We start from the raw sequence: 18075 nt of genomic DNA, 5'->3' as shown, positions 1-18075 counted from the left end.
TAACCCACCAAAATCAGTTCAGCAACAAGTCTGGTAAGCATTAGCGCAATTTATTTCAGTCATTGGTTATCATAGTAAAATATAGCACACTTTTGTTTAAATTACAGTAATTGTCCTTAAATAACTTAAAGCCCTATATATATATTTTTGTTCTTTATATTTCAAGTTGGATAATTCACACCCTATATATCAAGTGTAGTTGCACTGATTTCAGGCGAGCAGTTTCAGGTGGTCGTGCGACACACTTATAAATATGTAGGGTCAATATCTAATGTAATAAAACCATAACCAACATATTCATACAGTACCATTTATCTTAAATAATATCATCTTTCATTTTTCAATAAAAAAACAAAATAATATATAATTGAATTAAAATAAAATTAATCACCTGATATGGAGTTCCACAATGCAATATATTTATACACATAGTCTCTCATTTTATTTATTTATTTTTTACTATTATTATTTATTATTTTTTTTACTTTTGTTAATCGTGTACACATTTGCTTATGAAACATATCTACCGCGCCGATAGCTCCAGCCATGTGTAGTATAATGTCGCGTGTGTTCTTCTTTAAAAAACTCCGGTTTATACCTAGTCATAAAGCTAAACTTCCAAATAATAATAAAAAAAATCTTTTTTTTTTTTTTTTTCCTTATTTTACTATCTTTTATCATACTACTTTGGCTTATAAATGCATTTTTTATTTGTTTCTTTGGCTAAACTTTTGGCTGTTGTTAAGTCCACGTGTAAATTTTGGATTTACATTAACACTTGTTAAATTCTAAAAGTTGACCAATCTAACCAATGATAATCAATCCAGTTTTCAAACTTATTAAAAAAAATTTGGTCAACCCATTCACCGGAAGGTTGAGCTGGAACGGTCTCGTGTGGGAAAACTGCATACTAACGTTGTGTGCTAGCACTGCAAAATCTGTGAACTATGCCCGGCTAGACAAGGCAGTCTAAGTTTACATACAATTTTTGGCTTGGCATAAACTTTTTTTTTTCCTTATTTTACTATCTTTTATCATACTACTTTGGCTTATAAATACATTTTTTATTTGTTTCTTTGGCTAAACTTTTGGCTGTTGTTAAGTCCACGTGTAAATTTTGGATTTACATTAACACTTGTTAAATTCTAAAAGTTGACCAATCTAACCAATGATAATCAATCCAGTTTTCAAACTTATTAAAAAAAAATTTGGTCAACCCATTCACCGGAAGGTTGAGCTGGAACGGTCTCGTGTGGGAAAACTGCATACTAACGTTGTGTGCTAGCACTGCAAAATCTGTGAACTATGCCCGGCTAGACAAGGCAGTCTAAGTTTACATACAATTTTTGGCTTGGCATAAATTTTTGGGCATTCAAAAAAAGCATACACCTTTGGTAACTAAAACTCTTATCAATTATTAAATTTGCACTTCACTTTTGGATATTCACCAAACCACACCCATTTGACTCTAAAACGCGTACACTATTTGGCAAACTAAATCATACAGGTCTTCTGCCTTCTGGGTCCGACTGTTTGTCCTTGACTCTTCTCCATCCACCTTGGCATATTCCTCCTTTACATGGTCCATTTTCTAATTTCATTTTTATTTTTTACTATTTAATTTCTAACATTTCAGCTATTCATAATTGGGCCGTCCGTGCAAGACCAAACAGGGTAGTCAAGGATGTTAAAAACCCCCTTAGTTAGTACTTAAAAGCAGAAATGTCTTGAGTCAATTCGAGGCTTTTTTCGGCGGTCGAGAACGACCAGCTGAAGTTGGATGAGAACCCTGGGATTATCTTTTGAGGTCCTAATGATCAAAGGATCGATGAATTGTTATTTTAAAGGATTATTAATGATGCACATATCAGGGATGCCAGGTTAACAACAATAGAATGTATTTCACACCTGGTTGACCAGGTAATTACCATGCTTGGGGTCATAAACTTGTCAGAGCGTAAGGCTAGGTGAAATTATGTAACTTTCAATTGACAGTTTTTAACAACATTTTTATTTAAGGTGACGAAAATTTATCTGAAATACTTTTTGAATTTTAAGTGATGAAAACGATCTAAAACATTTTCGTCATTTATGAAATCCTTTTGTAAATGGCGAAAATGATGAGCACTAGCTAAATCACTGTTTAATACCTATACTATATTGCCTATATAATGTTAGGTTCACAATTACTGCTGACCTCGTTGTGTCAAACTAGGAAGTATCAACATCTTGAATAACTTGAATTAAGTGCTGGAATCTTTAAGAATGAGATAGAGTTGACAAATAATGAATCCTGCTCAGAAAAAAAAAAGAAAAAAAAAAGGCATGAATATGACAATTGAGGCAGTTTATGGTCTATTGAAGATGAATTGACAGTTCATTCGTCTTAGAAGTGTCCGAGGATGCAGAAAACAAGTTCAAAGTTACTGTAGAACGATAGGGTAAAGTGAGTTATCTTCCCATGCATTTCATATTATGTATACCTCGAATTACTGCCACTTATAAAAGAAATGAATGCCATTTAACACTTGGAATAAGATTTCATGAAATAACTTGTAGGTTTTTTTTCCACCATGATTCACCCACTGTCTGATTCTTACAGAGAACAACACTTTATTTGACAGACTAGGACCTTCTATGTCCAACATTGACAATTTGTTTAGGGCCTATCGTTTTGACAGTCCTGAACCTTCTACGTCCAACATTGACAATTTGTTTAGGGCCTATCATTTTGACAGCCTTGGACCTTCTATATCCAACATTGACGATTTGTTTAGGGCCCATCATTTTGACAGTCCTGGACCTTCTGTACCCAACATTAACAATTTGTTTAGGGCCTATCGTTTTGACAGCCCTGGACCTTCTATATCCAACATTGACAATTTGTTTAGGGCCTATCGTTTTGACAGTCCTGGACCTTCTGTATCCAACATTAACAATTTGTTTTGGGCCTATCGTTTTGACAGCCCTGGACCTTCAATATCCAACATTGACAATTTGTTTAGGGCCTATCGTTTCGACAGCCCTGGACCTTCTGTATCCAACATTGACTATTTGTTTAGGGCCTATCGTTTTGACAGCCCTGAACCTTCTATATCCAACAATGACAAATTGTTTTGGGCCTATAGCGATGACAGCCCTGGACCTTCAATATCCAACATTGACAATTTGTTTAGGGTGTATCGTTTTGACAGTCCTGGACCTTCTATATCCAACATTGACAATTTGTTTAGGGCCTATCGTTTTGACAGCCCTGGACTTTCTGTATCCAACATTGACTATTTGTTTAGGGCCTATCGTTTTGACAGCCCTGGACCTTCTATATCCAACATTGACAATTTGTTTAGGGCCTATCGTTTTGATAGTCCTGGACCTTCTGTATCCAACATTAACAATTTGTTTTGGGCCTATCGTTTTGACAGCCCTGGACCTTCTATATCCAACATTGACAATTTGTTTAGGGCCTATCGTTTCGACAGCCCTGGACCTTCTGTATCCAACATTGACTATTTGTTTAGGGCCTATCGTTTTGACAGCCCTGGACCTTCTACATCCAACAATGACAAATTGTTTTGGGCCTATAGCGATGACAGCCCTGGACCTTCAATATCCAACATTGACAATTTGTTTAGGGTGTATCGTTTTGACAGTCCTGGACCTTCTATATCCAACATTGACAATTTGTTTAGGGCCTATCGTTTTGACAGCCCTGGACTTTCTGTATCCAACATTGACTATTTGTTTAGGGCCTATCGTTTTGACAGCCCTGGACCTTCTATATCCAACATTGACTATTTGTTTAGGGCCTATCAAATGAACAGTTGATTTGAAATTTGAAAAATTCTTAAACCTAACACTCTTGGACCTATCACTCTAGAAAGCTAATATGAACTCCTGAAAATGAACTTTATTTTTTATAGGGTTATATCAACAGAGCAGACTAAATACCTTGTTGATCCAAGCCGTGTAGAGTCAGGTGATGTGCTTACTGTTAAGTTGGAAAACGGACCTGATGAATCTATGAAAGTTGTGGCTCTATGTAAAAATGACCAAAGGGTATGTTTAATAATAGACGTTTTCTATGGGTAGACATTGAGCGATAAACAAATCCCTGGCACGGAAGGGGACATGAAAATATAGGTGTCCATCTGTCACTTTTGAGCATGCTTGATAAACAAATCCCTGGCACGGAAGGGGACATGAAAATATAGGTGTCCATCTGTCACTTTGTGGATCAAATGCATTTCATTCAAATTTTGTAGGATTGTTACTGTGCTTACCATATCTAATTAGTCTTATTGCACCACCATTTTGATAAGACAAATTTTTAGGAGTTATGGGACTTTATTGACTTTGTATATGCTTTACTGTATGGACACTTTGTGAATGCAACTCCTCAGATACCACTCGACAGATTTTGTCCTTTGTAGGATTTTTAGTCACCAAATTATGCCTCAATTTTGATAAGATGAATTTTACAGGCATTATGGAACTTTTGCACTTCAACACTTTTAGCAGGGGATGTACGGCTGTAGGTAGCAATAATTACTTGAAGCCCTACCTTGTAGAAGTGTATGTCATACCTGCTAATTAACTATCCTACAGTTAATACAGCCTATTTATCTAAGTTAATGTGTTTTCCCTATTACTTTAAGCCAGTAACAAAACCAGGTAATCTACACTACTCCCTACTATTTACACGTGTCACATTTTGGATTTTTCTTTGTTCAAAAATTAAGATGCAAAAAAAAAGAATAATTTCAGTTCCTTATTTAGTTAAATGTTGTAGATATCATATAGTGGTCTAGAATGAAAAGTGATTTTCAGATGGATGGCTTTTTGACATTCATTTTTACTAAATTTTAAAATTTTTATTGGATTTAAAATTGCTTAATTACTTTGTAAATTTATGATACAAATGTGTGACTAACTTATACCTTTTCAGATTGTAGAAACAAATTACAAACCATTAAGGAATGTTGGAAGAAACGTTGTCAAGTTACATATATCAATAGAAGATGGTGGGAAAGTACATTTACTGAATTACAGACCGAAGTACAAAGGGCCAGTGAGTAACATTAGTTAAGATAGATGTAAAGGTTTTAACACATTAAGGATGTTTGTCGCTCTGTTTAAGAACAACAAGGGTTTCAGAGAGTTGTGAAATCTTCTAAATTAAATTTTTTTGTGCTAGAACATTGTAAGCAGAAAAAAATTATTGGTCTGAGTGCTTGTTTTTGAGATATTAGCATTTGAAATTTTGGTGGGAAAAGATTTCTCTTGATTTTCAATAGGCATTGTCTTAGTAGGTTTTCTCTAAAAAAACAATTACTATTAAAATTATTTTATAAAAAACTTTCCAAATAAATTTTTAAGGTGTATTTAATGAAATAATGAAAAGAAAAGTGGGGGTCACTGGGTAAAAAGTATCAATGCTATGAAATGAATGTTCCATTCAAGTTTGTTTTGATCCAATGAATTTTTAGCTCACTTGGCGTCCGTCATTGTTAACAATTTCTTCAAACATCTCCTCTGGAACTACTGTATTGATTTGGATGAAACTTAAGGTGATTGTTCCTCTGAGTATCTTGCACAAAATGACCTTTTGGATTTTTGATTAGCCATCGTTACTAAAAATAGAACATAAGGTTCAGACAGCAGATTTTTGCCTGTATCTTCTCCAAAACTGTTAGGTTAAACCAAATTCTGACTGGGTAAAAGTATTCAGCATGATGGGATCTATCTGTGGTCAAATTTTGGTTAAAATCTGTTGACCCATGTTGGAGTTATTGCCCTTTTTGAAAGTTTTTTTTGCTGTTTTTGATGTTTTTAATTTCAAAAATCTTTTTCTTAGAAACTAATGAACAGAATTCAATGAAAGTTAGTATTTTTGTTTTAAAGGGTATCCTGCACAAAATGATTATTTGGATATTCGATTGGTTAAAAAACATGGCTGTCATTACTAAAAATAGAACATAGTGGTCAGACAGCATATATCTCCAAAATCGTTAGGGTTAATAAATTTTTGACTGTATAAAAGTATTCAGCATGATGAGCTCTATCTGTGGCCAAAATTTGGTGAAAATCTGTTGATCTATGTTGGAGTTATTGCCCTTTTTTGATGTTTTTTGCTGTTTTTGATGTTATTACTTTCAAGAATCTTCTCCTCAGAAACGAATTTTCAAAATTCAATGGAAGTTGGTATTTTGTTTTTAGGGTATCCTAAATAAACTCAGGGTAGGAAACTTTTTCAATATACTTACTATATGGCTATATAGATTTTTGTTAAAATAAGCCAGCCCTGCCAAAAAATAGCCAGTCTCGGACTGGCGGGCAGTCTGCTATTTCTAATTCAGATAAAATGACTGTTTGGATTTTTGATCGGTTAAAAAACTTGGCAGCCATTACTAAAAATAGAATATAGGGGTCAGACAGTAGTTTTTAGATCACTTTGCCGATGGCCATGTGAGCTATTGCCATCACTTGGTGTTTGTTGTCGTTGTCGTTATCTGTCGTTGTTAACAATTTTTCATATTTCTTCTCCTCTGATACTACTGGACCAGTTGGAACCAAGCTTGGTATGAATGTTCCTTGGGGTATGCATAGAACTGATGTGGGGATTTTTGATTAGTCAAAAAAACATGGCAGCTGTTACTAAAAATAGAACATAGGGGTCAGACAGTAGTTTTTCACATAAATCTCCAAAACCGTTAGGTTTAGCTAAATTCTGATGTGGTGATAAAGTGTTCAGCATGATGAGATCTATGTGTGGTCAAATTTTCATTTTAATTTGTTAAGCCATGTTGGAGTTATTGCCCTTTTTCAACATTTTTTTGCTATTTTTTATGTTATATTTTCAAAAATCTTCTCCTCTGACACCACTTTATCAATTGAAACTAAACATGGTATGAATGTTCCTAATGGTAGTATAATGGTATTTTTCGCATATTCCAATGGCTGAAATGAACCTGATTATTAGTACTTCGAAAGTCTTCAGGCATAAAAGTTGTCAGACTACTCCTTGTAAGAGTTATTGCCCTTGAAAGGGGAAAAATGACAGTTTTTTTTAACAGTTTTCATCCAATATCTTTAAAACTATGATAGACAGAAAGAAACTTTCTATTGCTGAAATGATCCTTATGATAAGCCCTACCAAGTCTTCTTGAATCAAAATTGTTGGACAACTTCTTGTTAAATTAATTGCCCTTGAAAGACAAAATTCAACCAAGTGAGCAATTCAGGCTCCGGGGAGCCTCTTGTTTGCATATATCTCCAAAACTGTTAGGTTTAGCAAATATCTACCAATTGCTGAAATGATCCTTATTATAAAGCTTACATAAGTCTCCAGGAATCAAAGTTGACAGATGACTCCTTGTTAGATTTACTGCCCTTGAAAGGCAAAAAATTACGTTTTAGCAGTTTTTAGTCAATATCTTGAAAACTATAATAGATAAAATGGAACTTTCAATTGACAATATGATCCTTATGATAAGTCTTACCAAAGTAAGTAGTCAAAATAGTTGGACAACTCCTTTTTAGAGTTATTGCCCTTGAAAGCCAAAATTTTAACAAGGTGAACGATTCCTAGGAGCCTCTTGCTTAAAAATCATCAAGTAAATCTTATTATTTACAATGTGACTCTGTTTATTTTCAATTACTTGCTGCTTTCAGATTTTGTTTCCAGAATCCTTGACAGTTGGTAGACTTCATAGTATGCAGATCTTGGATAATGGGACACTTAATCAAGTGGATATGTAAGTCAATGCCAATTTCCTAATGTGTAAAATACATTTCTGTTTAAAAACCAGCAGGTAATGGATCAGAAAATACAGCTAAAATATTCAGAAGAAATTTATGGTGAGAATGCATTCAAAACATAAAGAATTAAAAAGGTATATACAGAAAATTAAACAGCTTGAACTCTACAATGACCAAGCTTAACCAATATACTTTGGGAGGATCAGTTCCTACTTTTTGCAAGAAACCCATTTTGCTGCCTGTTAAAAAAGTCTTCACAACATTTTGATGTATCATTGTTACAATTTAGCCTGCCCGATTCTAACTTGGGATAATACTTTAACAATGTTCAATTGATTAAGTTTTATATGCACCATTTAAAGGTATTCAAGAATTTGGATGTTTTTTGTTGGTTCATAACCTGAAACGTACTTTTTCAAACTTAAATTTTCTATATTCTTGTTTTTATCATCCCTTATTCATAAAAAGAATTGGACTAATTTAGAATCACCTTGTTTTTCTGTTATATTGTTTTGCAGAAATTTATTCCATTTGTAATTTTCATTAATTCTTACATGTTTCATTTTTATAAAAATTGATTAACAAGGATACTTATATTAGGACACTGTTCTCTAAATCTCTTAATGCATGGAGAAGGGTGTTAGGGGCTATTATTGGCCCTAAAATCTAAAAATTATCATCAAGTGTTAAAAGTATTAGTTGTGAATTTACAGATTTTAAACCATAAAATCTGAAAACTATTGCATTAAAGGACATAATGCCTGCATGAAGTTATAACTAAAATTCAGATATTCTGTTCATTTTGTACTCTTTTATTTGCTTTTATGTCATATATCTGACAAAGAAATGGTTTCCTTACCCAGGAAACAACTTCATATTAGGTGAATACATTCATTAATTACATAGCTAGTTTATCATAGATGTGAGTATGAAGTTGCATCTTGGGTGGACACATAGTTAAGAGGATATACATTTGTCCAAGAAATAAAAACAACAAAATTAACAATTTTTATTCAATGATATATAATTGAGGTATCATTGTGACAAAAAAGTAACTGTAAAAGCACTTGTATTCATGGGGTACCAATTTTTGTGAATTTTGTGATTGACTTACCGGGGTAAACTACAAATTTAAGTTACCAACAAAATACATATTTTTTTCATATGTACTGTGAGAAATGTCAAACCCGGAATTTAGGACTCCACAAACAAATGATTTCTCTGCAATCCACAAAAATTATTAAAATGAATAAGATACAGTTAACTGACATCATTAAAATGAATAAGATACAGTTAACTGACATTCATTAAAATGAATAAGATACAGTTAACTGACATCATTAAAATGAATAAGATACAGTCAACTGACATTCATTTTTCTATTATTTGTATATTTTTCTATGTTTGAATCAATTAAATGCTATTAAAACAAAGTTTATACATTCATTTGTGTGTGTGTGTGTGTGTGTGTGTGTGTTCTTGTGCATAAGCATAGGACCTGTGTTTTTTCTGTATGTCTGTATCAAGCAATTACTCTTATACACCAAAGGACATGTACATGGGAGAATGTTTGTCATCTTTAATAAACAGGACATGTGCATGTGAGAATGTTTGTCATCTTTAATAAACAGGACATGTGCATGTGAGAATGTTTGTCATCTTTAATAAACAGGACATGTGCATGTGAGAATGTTTGTCATCTTTAATAAACAGGACATGTGCATGGGAGAATGTTTGTCATCTTTAATAAACAGGACATGTGCATGGGAGAATGTTTGTCATCTTTAATAAACAGGACATGTGCATGGGAGAATGTTTGTCATCTTTAATAACATACATATTGTACATAGTGCATAGTATGATATTATACCAATCCAAAAAAGGGGACTCGTTATAAGTACAACTATGATAAGTTTACTATTCTCTTGTATTATTTCATGTACTTTCATTAAAGTTCAGAATAGGAAGTATTAAAACTCCAGTTTGATGCACAATGATAATCTATAACATGAGATCTCCCTCTAGACATTAAGACAAAATTAAGTTTACTACCATTTACTATAAACGCCTTTTTTCATTTAACTTTTAAACTATCAAACTAACCAATACAAACATATAAAAAAGAAAAACACCATCTATACATGTACTTGTTATAAACTAAAACAAAACTAAAGGTTCATATAACACACACAAAACAAACAGAAAAATTACAATACACTCTAAATATCTCAGTCTTCATGGGGGCTACTCATACCAACCTACATGTGCTAAAAACTTAAACTACAAATAGAGATATTATACTGAGATACTTAAACATAACTCTGTGGTAGATTCGACAGAGGACTGAGTTACTATGTACATAATGACAACTGACAACGCTAACCAGTGATTTGCTTAACTAGATGAATAGCTCTGTGGTAAATCCGACAGAGGGGAAAACTTGTAGAGCCCTACAAGCTTAGAGGAGTGGAAGATTCCGACTCTGAGTGATGTGGTTGAGCCCAACATCATATCCTTATCCACTAACATTAAAATTTGTAAAATGTAAGAAAACCTACACTATGATGTATAATGAATTGAGGGGAAAATAATTTCCTGAAATTATGCTGGCCCCTGAATAAGTATGAGTAGCCCCAAAGGTGATGAAAGGGATGGTGGGTGGATCAAAAAATTTTCCAAGAAAGCAAATTTCATACACCACTGTACCATCTATTTTGACTTATCTAGAAATAACTACCAATCAAATGTAACCATCACCCACATCTGTATTGCTAAAAAAAGACTTGCACATCTGACTCCTTACTTTTCACAAAAGTCTTAAATGTAAATGAAGAAAATCATGGCCATGTATAAACTTCAATTTAATCTTTAAATTACCTTTGATATTGTTATAGCCTATTGCCAAGACACCTATGCATATTTTTTTTATCTTTTGAACAGCGTTGGTAAACAGAGGGAGGAGAATCTAGGAGCATGCTTCATTGCCAAATCACCACTTAATTCCAAACTACTTTCATTTGAAGTTGAAAACCTTACAGTGCCAGAGAAAGATAACACTAAAAACACTGTATATGTTGGCTTATGTGACCCAGATATTAATCAGCTTCTGACTACATCAAGAAACCCTCATGGTTACTTCAAAATATCAGGTGGAACTGCTCTATTCTCCAGTGATGGCAGGTAGTGTACCAATACAGCCTTCAAGATTAGAGTGTGGATATTATAGTAACAAAAACAAAATGATTTTTCTGTTTACATTGAATTACGAAATTTCCTATGTTATAAAGAACTTATGTCATTTTTACAACTCCTGTGGTAATTTCAGTGGCTATTGATTCTTTTCAGTCTTACACAAGTCTCTTAAAATGTATTTAAAATTACAAAAATTAAAACCTGTGTATAAAAACATAAGTAAAAACAGAGACCCTCCCAACAAGTGAAAAAGAAATCATCATATGTTCATTGCCAGAAATTGCAAACATAAAAATGAGTACTTCAACTATAGTAAAGCCTCTTGTTTTCAGATTATTTAAAGAAACAAGCCAAGGGGAGGTAAAAAAGGAAAACTTTGTTTTAATGAAGGGAGATAAAATCAAATGTGAGGTTGACAAAGTACCGTCAGCACAGAAACTGAACTTTGATGAGGATGGGAATATATTGCCACAACAAGATGTCCTTATCAAATTCTATGTTAATGATGCATTGGTATGTTTTACACGTTACAAAATGAAAATATATACAGTGAAACCTCTCCAAACCGGCCACCACTGGGAAAAGAAAAAATGGCCGGTTTATAGGGGTGGCCGGTTTTGTGAAAAATAGCAATGCATAATAATTTCACCCCTATGTTGTTTTGGCTTGGGTACAGGTCACATTAATTGACAATTTAAAAGATAGTAAAGATCTTACTATTAAATGACCCTGGTTGCCTGACGTGTGTACACACCAATTTAACAGCCAACCAGTGACAAAATGTAATGTCGGGATTAAATTTGTTGTTTAAACTACTGTCCCCTTTCAATTATCATCTGTCCACTGGTGAAACACAAACCGGTCAGTGAATGAATTATTAATTATGATTATGATTAATTATGTAATCATTTACAGTTTTGTTGACACATTTATTACATGTGAACAATCCCGGGCGGCCGGAATTGAGGGGTTGTTTTTATTTGAAATATGCAACTAAAACTGTGAAAAACCAGCAGATGTACGGTTTTAGGGGGTGGCCGGTCTATTGAAGACAAAACACACAGGTTTTAAGGTATATCAGCCGGGACTTTTGAAAACGGCCGGTTTGAAGGGAAGACCAGTTTTCTGAGGGTCCGGTTTGGAGAAGTTTCACTGTACAGTATCATAATTAGCTTACAAGGATCACTTTTGGAGGGGTTTTAGCCCAGAATCACATTATTTTCCCTATAGCCCTTGCATTTTGGTAAAAGATGACCAAAAGATCCTATAAACTAACCATTTAGACTTCACTGAAGTGCAAGTATGATCCCTTGAATTTTCTAAATGGCTCTTCCTGACTTTGATTCAATAGACACCTTGTCCATTCTACTTCCTACCCTGGGAGGTCCACTAATGTATAAATCAAGTATATTTCAAGATAGTTTCATTAGTAAATAAAATTAATTTGACATGATATTTTATGTCTTAACTATACCCCCACAAACAAAGTCTTTTTATACCCCACCACATGTAAGCACAACTCCTGAGCAGCTCTACAGATGAAATTTTATATGAAGTTTGGGCGTCATATGTAGGTTAGCATGTAGGAGCATGATTATTGTCAGTGGACTCCAAAGTGAGACAATCCAAGGGTTTATACACTTATCTCCAGTTGAAGTGTTGAGGGGTACTCTGTGAGCTAAGTATTTCTTATTTGGTCTTGGTTCTACTGAAAAAAATAACATATGGAAAAAAAAAACATGTATTTAAATCATTTTGTAATAAGGAACTTTTCTAGTTTAATTTAGGAATCTATCATGTGTACATTAAGTAGCATTATATGGGATTCACACAGTTTGTGTATTTGGCTCTATACAGTTGGATGTATCTAATTCAATACACTTTATGAAAGGGATATTAAATACAATGGTTAAAAAAATCACATTTCACCAATATGTTTCCACCTAATAAAAGTGGAAGCTCTTCCGGTAATATAGCCGTGTTTAACTCAAAATATTTTGTTTTGCAGATATGTGACTACACAATGACATTAAAGTCTGAAGGTCTATATCCTGCAGTATTTATGGATGAAAAAATGGGTCCTGCTAGGACAGTGATGATCCACAATTTTTATGCTGAAACACAGGAAAACAAGACCAAAGCAAATTTACAGAAAAATGTCAGTTTGCAAAAGAAGAAAGCTGACGATGATGCTAAGAAGAAAGAGACTACATGTCCTGAGTTTGAAGACTGTCAATATATTGTAGTTGAGGTTGGCAAAACTGCTGGCAAATTGCAACTAGTTGAAGATCAACTAAAGGGAGATGTGTTCAGTTCTGTCTTGGAGAACCTAAGTAAAACAATAGACCACTTTGAAAAGTAGGTTTTGAATTAGAGTAGTAGAGCCATTAATGAAGGATACTTATTTTAATAGCCTGTTATGGCATTAGTAGTAGGGTTGGAATCTTCTGAAAAAAAAGGAACCAGCAGTGAAATTTTCACTCAAATTTCACCTATTTTTGCTTTTTTTTTAAAATGTAAAAATACTTCCAAATATTAGCAGGCCCGGTCCATCTGTTACTTGTCTTGGACTTTCTGTAAGTGGTCCATTTTACAAGAAGTCATACATGACAACTAAGTTGTAATTTATGGCAACATCATATAAAATAGCATTGTGGTCTTATTTCTTATAATTTTTTTACATTTATGAGCATAGGATAATATTTTCAACTCTTTTATGTAGAAATCAATTGATGGCAGAATTGTGTTGCCTTAGATTTGTCTTGATTTCCAGATTGCTGGTTCAGTAATTTCTTATGGTTTTCATGTAAGTGAATTACCAGTAATTGTAACCATTGTAATTTGTAATTGTAATTATATCCCTCACCAAAGTGGGGAGTACATAATAATGTATATAGTGGTAGAGGTGTCTGTACTTCCATCTGTACCTCTTATCTGTTACTCCTCCTTCACTTCTGAATGTAATATAATGAAACTTAAACCGAATATTGTTTATTACATATTCCCTTTGTGCACCTCTTATTTTTAGATTTTGATCCAAATCAATTTGGAGATCAATAGGTACAGGTTATCCACTGGGGTATTGTGGTTATCATTTTAGTGAGCATACATGTAACTCACAGTATTTTTCTTTTGTCAATATAAAGGAAAATCACATAATGTTGATATTCTGCATTTAATTTCAGAAATTTTTCAACTATGGATTTAAATGACCAAATAAAATATGCTACCTTATATGATGCCAAGGAAAAGATTCAAAATCTAGTCAAGAAACCTAAGAGAATTAGTTATATGTCTCTGGATATGACCAGTAACAAGGTATGGTACATCAGGCTGTTATTTCCAGGCTTGTTTTACTCTTTAAGGATACAAAACGAAAAGGAGGTCTGAGAATGTTCTTATCAACTTCAAAAGGTTCTTCTATCCAGATTTTGTTATTTTTACAGTCCCAACAGTTAAGCATATTATCAGACTGCCAATTGATTTAATATAGAATGGAAGACCCATGGATGGCTTTGAGTGGACATTTTTCATCATGGTGGGGTTGATGTCTGTTTGACATATTCACCATATCCATTCCCATTATATTGTTAATGTACATTGAATCCTGTATAAACCAAACAATAGAATAAACCATTTACCAGTGTAAACCAAATGAACCAAATAAACTGGTAACCAGTGTAAACCAAGTAAACTGATAACCAGTGTAAACCAAATAAACTTGTAATCAGTGTAAACCAAATGAACTGGTAACCAGTGTAAACCAAATAAACTGATAACCAGTGTTAACCAAATAACCCAGTTACCAGTGTTAACCAAATAACCCAGTTACCAGTGTAAACCAAATAAACTGGTAATTATTGTAAACCTAATATCCTGGTAACCAGTCTAAACCTAGGATAAACTGGTAACCAGTGTAAACCTAGGATAAACTGGTAACCAGTGTAAACCAAATAAACTGGAAATCAGTGTAAAGTAAATATCTTCTGAAGTCCCTTCATATCAATTTCCATAAACCAAGCATCTGTCTTAATTGAACAAATATATCTGTCCCAGAAAGAGTTCAAATATGTCAGTCTGAGAAGGAGTTCAAATATGTCAGTCAGAGAGGGGTTCAAATATGTCAGTCAGCGAGGGGTTTAAGTATGTCAGTCCCAGAAAGGGTTCAAACATTTCAGTATAAGAGTGATATATCAGTTTTTTAGAAGGGGCTCAAATATATCAGTCCAAGAGTGGGTTCAAATATGTCAGTCTTGGAGGGATTAAGTTTAAAAGATTTCACAATGATTTCATTAATCAATGAAGCATGTTGGTCTGACATTATCTTGTGAATTTAGCAACATAAAAGTGTAGAAACATTGTACATAAAAGTTAAGAAAAACTTGCTGCTATGAAATTTAGAAAATAAGGAAATATGATGCCCCCACCCCCCAAAATAAAAATTTAAAACATCATTTGTGTTTATGTTTAGGGTCTGGATAAACTGCTAGAGAAGATGTCAGACATAATGGACTGTAGAAAAACTCATCAGGAAACAAAATTTCTACTCCCTAAAAAATCAATAGAAAATTTGAATTATGTGGCTGACTTGATAGCAGAGCAACGTATTATTGAGTTTGGGCCTGGAATAAAGGATTTTGGTAATAAAACACTGAAGATGAATGGCAACCTATTTCTACAAAATGCCAAACTTCTGCATGAACAGGTAAAATAACATATATTGGGGTTTTAATTTTACATTTTTATGCTTTAAAGTTTAATTGGTAAAGAATTAGAAGATGAAGTATGACATGATAATCAGCTGATGTCTGATATATTAATCATGTGTTAAGCAGGGATATGACTGTTTGTGGGAAAATTAGGTGAAGTTTTAGTTTTTTTGTTTTTTAGTTAGAAATTTTGCAAGGTTCTGATTTCACCATTTTTAAGAGATATTTGGTTAAAGCATATGATACATTAATTTTAGTCTTAAATCAGAATTACTCCTCCATCACAAAATCATTGAAATGCAAATACAGTACATATGTAATGAAACATTGCCACGAAGTGAGAGCTCAATTTTCTTGATGTTTAATAAGTTAGCAAGATGATTACTAGATTTAAGTCCAAAGACTGGATTTCTTCTCTTTGTTCTAATCTTGTTGTCACAGCGAAAAAAAAATTGAAATTAAAACTTAATACATATAGTGGCAAAATGAAGAAATTGAGCACTTAAGAAAGTGATTTTTAATGCAGTATTAATTAGCGTTTATTATTGAGGATAGTTTATTTTCCTCTTTGTAGGGGAGAGTTGTCCTAATTCAGCTGTCTGCTAGGACTGTTATAGCAGACCCACATTTCTTAAATCAAGCGATGGAATTATTGGACAAAATAGCCTCAATGGAAATGTCAGGAAAACTATCTACAGCCATTAATGAATCCTCTCATGTTTGGACAGAGGAAGCAGCATGGATACTTTTCAAAGACTGGGATAAAAAGGTATATACTGTATGATTATATAATTAAGACCAACTAAATATGATTTTTTTTTTGTTCTAAGGCCATCACTTTCCTTTTTTTTTGTTTGCATTACTAGCAAAACAAAACAAAAAAATCCCAAATGCTTAAATTGGGATATAAAACCAACATCTCTTGGTTAATATATACTAATATAGGAAGTATAAAATAAACTTCATTCTTCATTTATTTTAATAAAAATGGTCCAGATGAGTAGAAATTATCTTAAAATGGCCTCATGCTTGAAAACATGTTTTTTTACTCAGTACTGTTTCTGTGTCTTTTTTTGTGGTTAGTGAAAACTTTGAAAAAATGAAATGTTCTAATGAATATCATTTTTTAAACCTGACAAACTACACCTTTAAAATAAGTACCTTCACATATGTAATACACATGTGACAGTAAAAAACTTCATTACCATTATATAATGACTTAAAATTTATCAAATTTGTGAATTGAAAAATTCACTATTAAATAGTTTATTCATTTTTCCTGTCAGATCCCATTGTTGTTAGATATACTCCAACAATACACAGGCTTGATAGAGCTACCAGCATGGCGAACAGGACCTGATGATGCCCAGTTCATTTATACAACCTTAGAGTCCCTCTCTGCTCCTCCCATTCCATTGGTAAGATATGAAATCCTTATTTGTGTCTTTTTTTAAAGCTATTTTTCTCTCTGTTAAGCAGTCAACCACTGTTATCACAGATGGATTAGTATGGTTGTTCATGCTGTTAGGTATCCAAAATGGTATATGCAGCTGTGTTATGCTTTATTTATAGTTGTAAGCAATGATAAAAGATGAAAGCTAGATGATTAATAGCCAGTATGCTTTAAAATCTTTTAGGCTTTTATGATAGCCCTGATTATACCTGTTTTCCAAGCAAACAATATAAATGGTATTGAAGTTATAGAAATTACAATGTCTGTCCACATATTTTGAATACCTAAATGAACGAGTGAGATAAAATTTACATATGTATACTTAAAGATGAAATTTACATATGTATACTTAAAGATGAAATTTACATTTGTATCCTTAAAGATGAAATTTGCATTTGTATACTTAAAGATTAAATTTACACATGTATACTTAAAGATGGTTTAACACCATAGGTAAGTGGGTATGAATTTATTCCTTACAAAAGGGATAATGCTTTAACATGATGTCTAATTATATCCCACACAACGAAGTTTCGATATATTTTTGACCCTCCATCAGTCTATCATCAGTTTTCCAGACTTTTTTTTTGAACACTTGCAGATATTGACATGATTTTTGGTATATAAATTCACCATGATAAGTTACAGGTCAAGTGTACTTTTTGTTCTGCTCTGATGATTTTTAAGTGTATGCTTTTTTCCGCTTTGATGATTTTTACTGAAATTACGGGCTTTTAACGTAGCAAAATTCACAGAAATAACAGTTTTCCGGACTTTTTTTCCAAACATTTTGCAGATATTGACATGATATTTAATACAGAAATTCATTGTGATAAGTTACAGGACAAGTTTTCAGTTGGTTCTGCTCCGATGATTTTTACTAAAATTACAGGTCTTGAACTTAGCCGATTTCACAGAAATAACAGTTTTCCAGGTTTTTTCTTGCTAAACGCTTGCAGATTA

The 18075-nt window shown here is 33.1% G+C and overlaps 1 protein-coding gene across 2 annotated transcripts in view; it reads left to right on the top strand.

The window, feature by feature from the left end:
* LOC148604162 (uncharacterized) overlaps positions 1 to 18075 on the top strand; it is a 109978-nt gene that overhangs the window by 26147 nt on the left and 65756 nt on the right. For both annotated transcript variants that reach the window (XM_088547862.1, XM_088547863.1), the window contains exons 14-23: positions 3921 to 4056; positions 4946 to 5068; positions 7672 to 7754; positions 10699 to 10938; positions 11283 to 11463; positions 12959 to 13308; positions 14136 to 14268; positions 15422 to 15655; positions 16234 to 16428; positions 16946 to 17077. In XM_088547862.1, coding sequence (XP_088403988.1) covers positions 3921 to 4056; positions 4946 to 5068; positions 7672 to 7754; positions 10699 to 10938; positions 11283 to 11463; positions 12959 to 13308; positions 14136 to 14268; positions 15422 to 15655; positions 16234 to 16428; positions 16946 to 17077 — 1807 coding nt within the window. The remainder of the gene's footprint in view (positions 1 to 3920; positions 4057 to 4945; positions 5069 to 7671; positions 7755 to 10698; positions 10939 to 11282; positions 11464 to 12958; positions 13309 to 14135; positions 14269 to 15421; positions 15656 to 16233; positions 16429 to 16945; positions 17078 to 18075) is intronic.

This window comes from Perna viridis, chromosome 10, assembly GCF_037379345.1.
Source record: "Perna viridis isolate PV_CMFRI_1.1 ecotype Kerala chromosome 10, ASM3737934v1, whole genome shotgun sequence".
In the NCBI taxonomy this organism is placed as follows: domain Eukaryota; kingdom Metazoa; phylum Mollusca; class Bivalvia; order Mytilida; family Mytilidae; genus Perna; species Perna viridis.
The sequence above is the reverse complement of the archived record's forward strand: the minus strand, read 5'-3'. Positions and strand labels throughout refer to the sequence as shown.